The 14,264-nt window shown below is 39.2% G+C and overlaps 1 protein-coding gene and 1 long non-coding RNA gene across 2 annotated transcripts in view; one reads left to right on the top strand and one right to left on the bottom strand.

The window, feature by feature from the left end:
- The window catches only part of CFAP54 (cilia and flagella associated protein 54), a 301,093-nt gene that overhangs the window by 14,948 nt on the left and 271,881 nt on the right, over positions 1-14,264 (top strand). Inside the window, exons 4-8 of the mRNA XM_027594798.2 lie at positions 1,507-1,678; positions 5,686-5,744; positions 10,894-11,037; positions 12,704-12,817; positions 12,934-13,035. Of these exons, the coding sequence (XP_027450599.2) occupies positions 1,507-1,678; positions 5,686-5,744; positions 10,894-11,037; positions 12,704-12,817; positions 12,934-13,035 (591 nt within the window). The remainder of the gene's footprint in view (positions 1-1,506; positions 1,679-5,685; positions 5,745-10,893; positions 11,038-12,703; positions 12,818-12,933; positions 13,036-14,264) is intronic.
- Positions 1-14,264, bottom strand: part of LOC113922649 — a 101,663-nt gene that overhangs the window by 33,473 nt on the left and 53,926 nt on the right. The window contains exon 2 of the long non-coding RNA XR_003520023.2: positions 12,906-12,970. This is a non-coding gene — a long non-coding RNA (uncharacterized LOC113922649). The remainder of the gene's footprint in view (positions 1-12,905; positions 12,971-14,264) is intronic.

Below are 14,264 nucleotides of genomic sequence, written 5' to 3'. Positions count from 1 at the left end.
CGCGTAATGACTGAGCCACCCAGGTGCCCCTTGAGCATGCACACATGTGCTCATGTTTTCTCTTGCTCTCTCAAATAAATAAATCTTAAAAAAAAAAAACAAAACGTTTCTTCCTCTTCATCCCTGATTCCAGCACCCATTTCAGGACCCTGGTATCTCTGGACTACCTCAAAGGCCTTTGATCTCTCCTAGTTTCCCTCCTTGTAGCTTTGTGCCCATCCTCTGCTTTTCATCTTCCACACTTTTGTCAGAATTAACTTCTAAACTTCTGAATTATAAATCAAATCATTTTATTCCACTGCCCTTTGACTTTCTCCTTTGGCTAAAGTCCATAGTCCTTGGAATGATGTGGAATGCACTCCATGTTCTGACTATGTACCACCTTAATAGCCTAATCTCTCTCTCTCTTTTTAAAGATTTTATTTTTAAGTAATCTCTACAGCAACGTGGGGCTCAAACTCGATGGCCCTGAGATTAAGAGTGGCATGCTCCACCAGCTGAGCCAGCTGGGAGCCCCAAAGCTGATTTTTTGTAGTAATATCTACACCTAACATGGGGCTGGAACTCATGACTCCAAGATCAATAGTTGAATGCTCTTCCAACTGAGCCAGCCAGGCACCCCTAATCTCTCTATTTTAAGCCTTTTTATCCAAACTTATAAAGGACTTTCAGTTCAGTGACCACAGCAACCACTTTAAGCATTCCTAACATTGCCTGTGCCTGGAATGCTTTTCCTTCTGTCCAAGAGCAGGGACCACATCTTCTTCATCCTTGAGTCCCTATTGCTTAGCAGAGTGTGACAAATAGAGGTGCACAACAAACATTTACTGAGTGAATTATGTAAATGGTAATAATTGCATCCAGATTAAGAAGTTAAAATACTACGAGGAGGGTTTACAAAATGTGATTCAGTTCTATATTGTTGGAAATAGAATTTGTACCTTTTTTGGCTTTTGAAATTTTTATGACTAAGGACAAGTAAGCCTAACTAAAAGGATGCTTTGAAGAAACCTATTTTACCACATTTCTTTCCCTATGTCCTTGAGGGCTGTTATAACAAAAATCCATAGACTGGACGGTCTAAATAACACTTATTTCTCTCAGTTCCGGAGGCTGGGAACCACAAGGTTAAGGTACTAGAAGGTTTGGTGTCTGGTGAGGGCCCACTTCCTGGTTTATAGATGGCTCTCCTCTCTCTGTGTCCTAACATGGTAGAAGGCAGTAGGGAGCTCTTTGGGGTTCTCTTTTATGAGGGCACTAATCTCTTTCATGAAAGCTCCACCTTCGTGACAATCTCTTCCTAAAGACCTCACATCCAAATACCATCACACTAGGGATTGGGTTTCAATATATACAGTTGGTGGGGGACAAACATTCAGTCTATAGCACTATATAATCTATTTAAGCAGAATCATTTTTATTTTATTTTTTCACATTTTAAGAAATGCTTTTCTAGGTTGCATGAACCTTATTTATATTCTTATTTATATTTTCCCTATGTTTCAGTTTCACGCTTTAAGTGGCAAAAATATTTGCAACTATGAGCTGGTCTGTGACAATGATGTGAACCTGAAGAATAAAGACTCTGTGAGCCAGTGTCTGCATATTTTGTCCTCCTTAAGACTCATCATGCAGGTGGCTTTGCCACAGGAACACCTTTGCTGGATTATCTTTAATGGTACGTGCCAATGTCTTCTATTTCTCATCATGACTTTCAGGAAGTTATTTAAATGCCAAGTTTGATCGTAATTTGATTGATTATCTTGGCTAAATGGGTGATGGGCATTAAGGAGGGCACTTGTGTTGAGCACTGGGTGTTACATGTAAGTGATGAATCACTAAATTCTACTCCTGAAACTAGTATTACGCTGTATGTTAACTAACTAGAATGTAAATAAAAATAAAAAAAACACAAAAAACCAAATTACATATCCAAATTCTAAAAAATTTCTTCAAATATAAATAAATAATTTCTTTTAAAAAACCCCATTCATTTCATAGTAGGATGATTATGGGGATTTTGTTTTTGTCTTTTTTATATTTTTGTTTGTCCTCATAAGCAGGAAAAGCATGTCTTTGGGCTTCCTGCTTCAAGGAAGGATCAGAGCCTGTGGGTATAGTCAGTTTCAGGTATGAAGAAGTAGGGGCCATGGTTAATAAGCAAAAATAGGTGGAAAAGGATCAAAGGACTGCTGCCGGTTAGACTGGTTCTAAGCATCATCCATTTATTGGTCCTTTCCTCAAACACTTTGTCCAGTGACTATTGCTTTCTACCTGTCAACCTTCTCCTCCTACTTGCTTTTGAGTGAGGAGCTTTGAAAATGTATGTGTATGTGTGTGTGTATAGTGTATTTATATACATATCTACATTGTATAGATACAAATATACATATATGCATTATATCTGTCTTGTGAAATGAATCATATTTATCAAAATACAGCATCAGCTTTTCTCTTTAAGGAGTTACAACTTAAATTCAATTTAAATTCTTTTTGAAGTTATAGTCACCTACTATATTGATCTCTGGATAATTTCTTAAAAGGAAAATGACAGCGTGTTCTATGTGTGTAAGAGCAGGACAAAATAACTTGAAAGAAAACGTATTGGATTTTCCCTCATCCATGGCAACTGAAAGTACATTTCCTAGCCTTTTCCCTCCTCCTCCTCCCCAAGTAATTTTTTTTGACATTTTGATTGAAATTGGACCTTACATTTGCTGCCTCAGATGAGCCTGATTTTGGAAGAAATTTTCAGTCCAGTGACTATTAAACTTTTTCGCCCGATCATCCTCAAGAAGATCTGTGATTCCCTGAGTAGCCATTGCCGTCCTTCCCCCTGAGTTGCTCACATATCTTGGCAGGGACTGAGCAGGACCAGAGGTTCTGTGCTCAGGAAGCAGTGGTAGGCCTGAGGGTTGGGGCCTGCAGCTGGGCCTTGCTTGAGAGGGGGAATAATTCCCTGTCTGCGGTCTTTTTAAGATCACATGCAAAAAAATCCCAATATTCTAAAAACAAAACAAAACACCAATTTCTGTATCTTCTATATACCTTTATTTGGTGTGTGCTTTTTTATACATATAGTCATGCTCTGGATTTTATTCTGTTTCCTAAATATTTTTTTACTCAATACCATGGTTTTAGAACAGAACGAGGTTCCTATATAAATCTAATTCGTTATTTCTGCCTGTTGAATTGTATTCCAGATATCCATACACCCCTCGAGATGGGCACCTGGTTTGCCCTACCTCTATAATTGCACAAATGATTCTGTGATGAACATTCTTATGCATGTCCTTTTATAATTCTGTGTTAGGGTTTTCTGGGATTTATGTCCAGGAGTAGGATTGCTGGGTTGTGCAAGATGCATATACTTAGTTTTGCTAATTACTGCCCCTGTTTTAATGAAGTCATCTCAAAGTTATCAAGTGCCAGACATTGTTCTAAGTGCTAGGGACACAGGAGTAGACAATAGACAAAAACTCTGTTCTCATGCTTACATAATGCTTCAGGGAGATGATAAACAAACAAAAATTAAGTGGTGTGTCAGATAGCGATGAGTACTACGGAGAAAAATAAAGCTAAGAAGGGGATAGGGAGAGCCGAGGTTGGGCTGGGGCTGAGCTGCTCTTTTAAACAGAATGGTCAGGGAAGGCCTCACTGAGATGACACTTGAGTGAACACCTGACTGAGACATCGGGATATTTCGGGGGAGGGCATTCCGACTGGGGGATTAACAAATGCAAAGACCTTGTAGTTTTTAAAGTTTGGCGTTTGAGTAATGAAAAATAAATTGACCTACAGTCAATTTATCAAAAAGCATTTCACCTTTTCTGTTAGACATTAATACTGATTCTCTTTATTTTTAATTGACTATAACAAATACACTCTCTTGGTTTCTTAAGATAGTTAACTAGTTTTGGTTCTTTCATAGACTCTAACTGGGTGTATGACTATTACATAATACCTTATTTCACAACCAACCTGAACCCAACTCATTCAACCCTCACATAGCTGGATTATTTTGGTGGTGGCCATCTTTGATGAAAAGGAGTCACATGACAAGGCAATAAACTCGTATTAGGGATTTGGTTAAAAATAAAACAAACTTCCAGAGATATCCCGAGATTGTAAAGATTCAACCTGTGTTCCATTTTATGTCATTTACTCTCTCTGTCAGGCTTCTGCAGTGGGAATTTGTGGGCCATGCCAAGATCCTGAACCACCAGAGAAGGATTCAGTTATAGTCAGGACATACTAGGTCTGGAAAAGTTAAAATCTCATTTTTAAAAATACAGAGGGCCCTTGTCATTCTTCAGGGCAGTCTGCTGAGGTCTTCTGAAATTCCCCAGTTCCTGTTACTGACATGTTTAATACAGGCTCCTGGCTTACACCTGAATCACATGTTCTGCGGGGAGGCATGAGTTGGCTGTGGGTATCCTTACTTGGTGACTTTTAAGATAAAGAAACACAGTCAGACAATTTCATTGTTAAAGATTAAGATCAGAGGTCAACAAAGCCAAGTTGAGATAAGAATGCTGGGCTTGAGCTGTTAGTAGCCAAGTGGTTTCTTTCCTAGTGAATCTTATGTGAAATAACTAATCCCATGTCCCAGGGGCAGTCACACTAAGAAGGCTGAGTCCTTGAATGTTAAGGACCTAGTGCATTCTCCATAAAGTTTATGGTGCTGCAAGTGTTTAAAAGTTTATTCAGTATTTTTTGTCACTGACTTATGTAATTAATGTTTATTATGCTGTGCTTACAAGTGTATTTTAATCAAGTGATGTATGTTTTGGAGCAGATGCTGTTTTCTCAGAAGCGTTTAAAGTTTAAGTGTGAATATGGATTTGTAATTGTTGAATTTGGATGGTTCTGAATTTTAGATCAGATATTTTATAGAAAATATTTAGACTACTTGTCATAATTACATGCTTTTTAAGGCACGTTACCATCTTTGGGGTATGTTTATAGCACGATAACGTCCTTTGCATATAGAGAGATGTCTGGTGATGCTGTTCCCCACCCCTGCCCCAGCTCTGCCAGTTTTCTAGCCTTCTGTTTTCATTTAATTAATGGCCTGACCAAAAAAAAAAAAAAATCATACTTGAATGGTCTTAAATAGGAGTTGGAAATGCTGTTTTTCACTAGAGTGCTTATAGGACATACCTTAATAAAGGAGTAAATATAATTATGAGACTGCAAATAAATAAAATGTGAACTATTATATGTTTTGATTTTTAAATTATCATGAGCTTCCTTGTTAAGTATTGTGCCATTTTGATGAAATATGTATCCTAATCTTATTTGGAGATTAATCTTTAGTTTTTCAGTCATAAAGAAACCATGGGCACCAATAGCATTTTATATAAGTTAATAAAAACCACAGGGTGCATAAATTATACTACTTAAATATTATTTTTTCAATATATTTCAAAACTTATGCTGCCTTTCAAATGAGGATAAAAGATTCCTATGTCAACTTACTTAACATATGGTCAAATTAGTTCTTTTAATGATTTGGCTGCAAGTTACAAAAGAAATTGTAATGATTATAACTCTCTAACCATTACCAGACTTTCTCATAACTTCACTTGTTTTAGGAACTATAGATTTAAACTACAGAAATTAGAATATAAAATTTCCATTATTTAACTGTAAAACATGTTAACAGTCTTTTTCTTCATCTAGGTACCATTTACATTTACACCATTTGCAGAAAACTGATGATCATAGGTCAGTCTTCCAAGGTATGAAATTTACTGACAAAACATCTTGCCCTCTATTTCCTGTTTTTCTCAAGACTTTTTTTAGCATTGAGTGCTGAACAAAGAAAATTAGTGAATTATATAACAAAATTTAATAAATATAGTTTTACTATTCTTTTACTTTAACATGATTCTCTCTAAAAATAAAAAGACAATAACATATTAATGAAAAAAAAAGAATTCCTAAAATTGATAGGTAATCTCCAGTGTCCCTCAGTCTCTCAGATTAGTCATTACTTGTCAACTTGATACTGAACATCCCTCTGGTAACTATCTCTTTAGGTAGGGTGACCATCCATCCTGGCTTGCTGGGACAGTCCTGGTTAATGTCTGTTGACTTAGAGTAATTATTAATAGTGCTCCCTTTCGCTCCTTAAATATGTGGTGACTCTATTTATGTTTGCCATGGAGTTTGGACTTCATTCTCCTCCAACAGCTTGGACTTGACTTATGGCCCACATGCTAGTTGGGTGAATGTCCACTTAAACATTGTCCCAGTTATGAGCTGAGGGCAAGGGGCCTTTATTTTACAATAAGATTCATACTTACTAGTACTTACTGCTCAGTTTGAGCTCGAGGAAGTGGCTGACACTTCCCTTCAATGTTGGTAGCACTTTTGTCTGTAGGAGACATATTTATTCCATGTGTCAATGTCCAGTCGTTGGAATGTGGGCCAAGACGGGAGAATACACTTGCGTTGAGAGCAGGCTTGAACTGTTTCTGGTATCTGAAACATTACTGCTTTATTTATTTATTTATTTTTTACTGCATGCAAAACCTTATACTGAATATTCTAATACTCAGTGCAGATACTTTCTTATTTCTTCAAAATATAGCCAAGTATCTTAAAATTTGACAATCCTTAAAAAGTAAAAATGGAAGCAAAGATACTTGCATGCGCGATGCATAACATTAATTATGTGTTCTCTCTCTGTTTAGTTCCTCACATTTAAAAGCTCTGTTACTGACAGTGACTCGAGCAAGCTCTGTGCCAGTGTTTTGGATGTAAATTGAAATGAGGGGAGACTGTCTCATGAATAATGTAAATGTGGCCTACACACTATTCCAACAATTCTACATTCAGTTCCAGATGATTTCCTAAAGAGGATTTGCGTACTCTTGTTGCACTTGCTGTAGCAACAAATCCTGCTGCACAGAGCCATCGTGGTTTGGTCTGCTACAGCTTTTGTCTGCCAAAGCCTCGAAGGGCAGAGATCTCTGTGCCAAGATGGAACTGTTAGTGTTTGTACTTAGTAATGCTGAGAGAATTTTACTTTCATGCGATTGTCATCTTAAAATAATTTTATTTAGATCCTGCAGAAGACATCTCCCCTCCCCCTTATTGAACTTGTGCTTTTGTCTGACAAGGTAAGGGCTGAAGGAAGATAGTTCTGTGGTCCCAGTCTTGTGGAATAGGAGTGGGGGGAGTGAGAGATGCAAGAATTTGGGGTGGTGGGTGGTTGTACAGTTGGCACTTGAAGATTGGAATGAGATTCTTTCAGTTTGTTCACTATAATACATTTCACGGAAATTAATAATTTTCACCCAGAAATTCCCAAGCCCTCAGCTGGTGAGTTGATTCCTGAGCTGAGGCTATAAATGAACTTGATGGGTCCATTTAATGGGAACAAGCCCTTGGAGGTCCAGCCACATCTGAGCACTTCCGAGTATGAGCAGTTTTAGAATTTGAGTCTGTTGTAGCATACAACAGAAAGAGAAACAGACATGGGATCCCCAGGGTTTTCCTGGTGTCATCCTAGAGCAATCTAAGCTCCTGTTCCTACAGGATCTAGACAGTATGGCTACCATTTGTTATTATTATTGAATCCCTACTATGTGTTAGGTATTATGTGAAGGGCTTTGCATATATAATGCTCAGTATAGCCTTATGAGGTGTGCACTCTCATCATCATTATCATTTGTCAAATGAATGCCTGCCATTTATCAGCTATGCTGCTAAGCACTTTCTTCACATATTATCTCATTTAATCCTCATACCACCACTTTGAGAAAGGTGCTTTTATTACCTTCAGCTTAAAGATGAGGAGGCTGAGGCTCAATGTCTCACAGAGCCGGGTAGCTGGGGCCAATGCTATACTGTACTGCCTCTCAACACCATTACGGTAATGCATGCCTGTCAACTAAATTTAGTCCTGTCATGACCCATCCTATTTTGGTCCACCTACTCAAATGGAGGAGCCGTGTAAGAGGGTTAATAGTTTTCGACCTGACTCTGTATTCCTGAAGATGTCCTGAAGACCGGGACTGTCCAGGGGGCTTTTCCCTAGATGGGAAACACTTACTTTTGTGCTCAGACAGGTCACCAGCATAACCTTAGGGAGTGGAGGGAGGCCAGATTTCTGAAGCCTCTTTTCCTAAAGACATATGACAACTTCGCTTTCACTTACGGTTTAATCTGTAATTTCTTCTGAGGCATTTAAAACTGTAGTAGGGTACTCAGCAAACATTAGAGATATACGGTAGAATCTATTCATTAAGAAAAAAAAGTTGACTTCTGTTTCATTTTACTAAAGAACTGAAATAGTTTAGTAAAATTTTGTGGTTTGAACAATTACTGTCAAATTATTCCACGTACCTTTACGTAAACTTCAAATCCAAACTGAAATGCCTCTCTGTGTTTTCAGCCAAGGGTACAAGAGGACATAAATGGTGCTGCAGCGCCATCCTGTGGCTGAGATGATGGATCGCGTGTGTTTTTCCTGCTCAACACCTGAGCATGTTCTTGCAGGGCTCTTATAACTGGGTTTTTCAAATTTTTTTTTCCCTTATAAAGAGAACAGTTCACTGAAATCCCATCAACTTTTTTTTTAGTAATAGAAATTCTTCTTCCGAGCTTTTAGGGGCAAGAAAAAAGGCTACAAATTAAGATTTTTTTTTTTTTTTTTTTTTAGAGATGGCTTTTTCATCTTTAAACCTGACAGTTTTTCAGAACCCTAAGTGGAATGATGGGTTTTCAGAACTCCTTTGTCAGGGTTGCCGCATATTGTGGAAGGAACGCTGCTGTCCTTGGGAGTCCAAAGACCTTGAATTCCAGCCCCAGCTCTGTTGCTTACAAGCAGTTTAGCCTCTTGGAGTTAGATTGGGTTACTTTTAAGGTCTCTCTGGCACTAAAATATGTGATCGGGGTCTTTTATTCTAAGTCTGAATATGAACCCAAATGTAATGTGAGCAATTGGTGACTAAAGCTATTTTTATTTTGAAATGTGAAATTTCTATTATCAGCGATCCCAAGGGGTTTTGAAAAGATATGTGAATTTAAAGGGGGAAAATTTATACATGGTTGATCCCATACCCCCACAAACCACAACAGTACATATGCAAAAATCCACGATAGGATTTTTGTGCGACAAATGTGAGAAAACTCGTTTGGATGACTGTTAATTCCACCTCAGTTCATGGCGTGGCAAGCTTAGCAAACAACAACAGCAACAACAGCAATAAAGCAACCCTGGGCCCACTTAGTAGAGATGTAGTGTCCAGAACCAGGGACTGAAAGTTTCATTTTACTGTGAAGAAGCCTTGTACTTTAAAGGACTTTGGCAGCCTGGAGCAAAACCATGAGAGACTAACCATGATGGAGAAGGGAAGTGCAATCCTAGGAGATCTAAAAAGTGCCCAGGGATGTTTATCCTGGAGAGAGAGAGATGGGGGAGAAGACAGGATGCATAGGTGTTTTCCGATTCTTGGAAGACTGTAAGTTGGAAGTGGGCTTGGGATGGTTTTGTGTTATTCCAGAAGGCATAACTAGGACCAGTGCACTGGAGGTATATCAAGATGGATTTCATTTCGGATTAAGGAAGCACCTTTCATGTTTTAGCATTGTCTTCTGGTTCCTTGTTACTAGAGGTGAGAACTCTTGGACAGGGGAAGGTATAGGACGTCTGGTGGTGGTGCCAGTGATATTGGTGGGGATGAAATTAGATTGACTTTCAGCCCTTTGATTCTATGATTACTTGACATAGTTCCATATTTAGCACCATTAACTGGAGCTTTTTGATGAAGGTCAGTCAGTCAACACATATTTATGTAATATTTACCATTATACACCAGATAATTTTAGGAGGTGGGGATATGGTGGTGAACAAGACAGACAAGGTCCCTTTCCTAAGTGACTTTACATTCTGGTGGGATGAGCTTAGTGGATAGCAAAGAATATTACAATTCCGTGTCAAACTCTGCTCTACTTCCAGCACTCTCTTTTCTTCCGGAATCAAAACTGACTAGACAGTGGAGAATTCTGGCCCTTCAGGTTTCTTTCTCTTAGATGAGAAAGCTGAGATGCTTGCACATGTGTTGTATGTACTGTCTTTGAAGGCTCCAGAGATGGTAATAGGGTTTGAATGTTATCGGTGTTTTATCTATTTTTACTATTAAATCCTATGTCAGTCTGGTGGGTTTGCTTTATGCATATGAAGCTCCTGGATCATTTTGATGATTTGCCTTTTCAAGAGTTGACTATTACAGACATATTTTTCCTTAATTACTTCCTCAATTATTGAGGGCCGAATTTGTTATTAGAAGAAGGACTTTATTCTGTTGTCCAAATTTATTATCATTATTTTCTTGAGCAACTCAAAGACTTGTTAGCTCTCCTGTGTTGATTCTGCTGACTTTAAGGTTTGTCCACGGAATGCATTTACTAGCACTTGGAGATATCTACTGTGTGCCTGGTACTCTTTCAGGTGCTGATGATATAATAACAAAGTGCCATTTGTGTTCTCAAAGAGATTACAGTCTAGCTTTGGAATCACACCCACGTGAGCATATTAATGGCATTGGATGTAACGGAGATATGTAGGTATAGAAACATAATGTAAATTACCTCCTACACTGCTGTGGACCCTTGACCGATATTAATAAAAACCAGCTGAGTTCAGAGCACTTTAGGAGCTAAGAAGGAAGACATCCTAAAATCACTAACTTGAGATTTCGAGTTCTTGAAATTGTTCCTTTACTTTTTAAGTGCTTGTTTTCTCTTGACTCACTATCTATGGTATTTTTGGTTTAAGCAGTCAGCAACTTGTGCTCATGACTTATAATTTGGTTATATTAGATAGAAATCGTCACTGATAAAATGGAAATACATTCGAGTGTGCTTTTTCTCCCTCAGGCCTTGGAGTACCTCCTGTGGGCCAGCTCGTGTATGGAGTTCTCGGTCCCCCTCCTGTCGGTCAGGTACTTGACGTGGAGAGCTACCCTTTACACCGCTGTCTGCCAGGGCTATTATGACTGCCAGGCTGGCATTCACGGAGAGGTGGGCCGCCTTCCACGCTCAGCATTCCAGTATTTAAAAATATAAGTTATTCAGCATTTTCTTCTTCAGATGCCCAGCAACACAAACGCAAACAGACAAACGAAACCTAAAGAATTGCAGTGGGACAAGACACAAGTCCCAGGGTTTATTTGCAGAAATGTGCTTGGCTTCTCCATTCTGTTGATCTCTTGTTCTGTATTCTGCTCTCTCCTTTCTTCTCCGTTCACTTCTGCCTCCTCTGCCCCTTTTCTGGACAAGATTTCGGGTATCTTGTCTTCCTCATTGGATGCTTGTATGCAAGTCACTTTCCTTCCAGTCCCCCTACAGTCCATTTGTCTTGCTTTTCTCTGCTTCCAGCTGCCATTTGTTTAATACGCCCAATTTCTTGTTTTTCTTCTTTTCCTGTGTATCTCTTAGACTGAATACTTGAAACGTAACTTAGCTGTTAGGCGCTTCTATTAGCCTTTATGGTACCTCTGTGTCCATGAACAAAGGCGCCCTCTCTACCGTACGTGGTAGCTGGCTTGTCACTGGGTGAGGGCTTGGTGAGAATCAGAAGCAGGCACCCCTTCCTTCAGGCCTCCACAGAGTGCATGGTCTGCTGAGTGCAGGGGTGCTGGATTGCAGCCCTCACTCAACCTCTTGGCTGGAAGTCTTGTGCAGGACAGAACCATCACATCTGTACAAATCTTTTCGTATCCTGTTCACAACCATCAGGCCGGTTAGTGACTTCTTTACATTTAATGTTTCCTGCCCAAACTAATTCTGAAGGATTGGTTGGTAGTGGCTCGTCCTGAATAGCCTAATGCAGCCCTTGAGGGGTACATTTTCTAGCCCGGGGTACATTCTAGAAACTATTCACCATGCATGTACAGTTAGAGTGTGTACTAGCGGTGACATGTTTCTGTAGCTATTAAAATTGTCAGGGAAGGGAACATATACACAGTTTGGACTATTTGATTCCTATTGGAATTCTTCCTTACTGGAAAATTTAACCCTTCATGTATGTTATTATGTCTAGAAGCATTTACATGAAAAATTATAAATTATAGATGAAATATTTCAAAGAAATGGTAAAATAAATGACATAAATTGAACTGTAGAGAATCATAATAATGGTGATCTGATTAAATAAGCAGGTCTTCCTTCCTTCCTTCCTTCCTTCCTTCTTTTTTGTCCAGATATTAGTAAATACTTCCTATATGCTGGGTACTAGAGATACAAAAATAAATAAGAGCCTATGCGGACCTCACAATTTAGTGGACAAAGTGAACAGTTGACTAGATAGTACAGGATGCTTTAGTAAGAAAGTCAGTATTTCGAGGAAGGGTGTGTGTGCCGTGTGTGTGTGTGTGTGTATGTGATACCAGAGAAGTGATCATCTATATGAAGCTACAGAATTTGGCTTTTCTTACTTTTTTGATTTTCTTGATTCATAAAGTTAGCATATCTGACAGCTTATTAACTTTAGACCTGCAGAATTTTGGAATGCTTGTAGGAAATGATTGATGGGATAGTTATAGTGTTACAAGGAGTTAGCATCAACCTAGAGTTTAATTCACCAATTAAATCAAATATCTGGAAGAATAAAACATGCTGTCTTGATACATTTTTAATCACTATACTCTCACTTACTATGAATTAAATTTATTTTAATTGCATACAGGCATTTGCTCGGCGTGCTTTAGCTAAAATTGATGAGTTAAGGCAACTGGAATTAATGAGTTCCTCACAATCACAGGAAGAATCCAGAAGACATTATAGAGAGGCCACAATAAAGGTATAAAAATTTCATGAAATAAAAGAAATTTACTGCACTATATAGTTGATTAAGTACTTAGTGGTTGAGAAGTGCATCCCATTGTTACCTCATATATAATTCTTTTTCTGAAACAGATGGCAGTGATGATCTTCAAAAGAGGAGTATTTGAATCTAGAAGAAAAAACAAAAGTTTCTTTAGACCAAAGATAAGAGTTAACCTGAGGGAAGCTCAAACTGTAAGTCTAAGAATGTCTTCTCTTGTTCAAATTCTTTTTGCAGTATATTTGTGTTATACCTCCCATTCTTGAAGCCTGGTCACTCAGTATTAAATCCTGCCCCCTGTTCTCGGCACCAATGGCAAATAGAGGAATGCCTTCCCACTTCGGACACAGCCTCACTCCGTCCCTTTCTTAAAGTTTTATACCTTCCCACAATCCCAGTTTTGTAACTTTAAAGGGCAAGATGAAGAAGAAGAGCCTGGGAAAGGTTCAAGTGCGGACTTGGAATGGTGCCACGGAGGCCTTTGTCTTTGACTGCTTGGTGTTAGCTTAGTGGGCTTTGAGGTTGGAGAGAAGGTGGAGGCACCTTCTCTCCTCAGCTTCAGACTTCACCCTTGGGAGTGTTCAGGAACCAGGCTACACTGAGGCAAAACAACCCCCATATCTCAGTGGCTTAAAACAACCTTTATTTCCCACTGACATGATGGCTACGGCAGTTCACAGGGGGCTCTGCTAAGGGTGAGGGTGAGGAGAAGCCCTCATTTGGAGAGTTGCTGGTCGTTCTGCCATAGGGCATTGGAGAAAGCTCTGGAGAATTGTGCGCAGGCAATAACGCCCAGCATGGAAGGGAGCGCAGTCTCCTCTCATGTCAAAACTCGTCATATGGCTCTCCTGGCGACTGGCATGTTTGGTCAGCAGTACTAAGGGCTGTCGGGGTGGGAGACTGGGACATAGTCATGCCTTCTGGGGTCCTCTGCCCTTTCTCCCCCTGCCTTGTCCTCCCACTGTCTTGCCCTTGCCTTTCTGAACCTCAGTACCCCTGAAGGCCCAGTTTGGTTTTTTTCTTTGAAGCTTTCCCTGAGTATCCTAGATGGCTGTAAATTTTTCTGTGAACTTCTTGCTAGGGACCAAAAATGAAAGTGAAGGGGAAGATGAGCAGTTTTGGACAGGAGAGTAGTAGAATTTCAGAACCCGGAAGAAATTTAGGAAATCGTCTGGTCCAGTCCTGTCCTATTCCATAGGGGAACATAAAGCCCAGAGTATTTGAACTATGGCCTCAAAGGCCGCAAAGGCAGCTGCGGGACTCTGGGCCAGTGCTTTCTCATTACTCCGATGCCTGCTGCTCTCTTCATGCATTTCTTCTTATAACATTTCGGAGAAGTTATTTTTCTTTTCTCTAAAATAAATCATAATATCTAAATACAAAAATTATGTGGGCATGGTAGCTTTCTATTGCTTCTTAGTGT

Source organism: Zalophus californianus, chromosome 9, assembly GCF_009762305.2.
Source record: "Zalophus californianus isolate mZalCal1 chromosome 9, mZalCal1.pri.v2, whole genome shotgun sequence".
Lineage (NCBI taxonomy): Eukaryota > Metazoa > Chordata > Mammalia > Carnivora > Otariidae > Zalophus > Zalophus californianus.
Note: the sequence above shows the minus strand (reverse complement) of the source record. Positions and strands in the feature narration are given on the sequence as shown.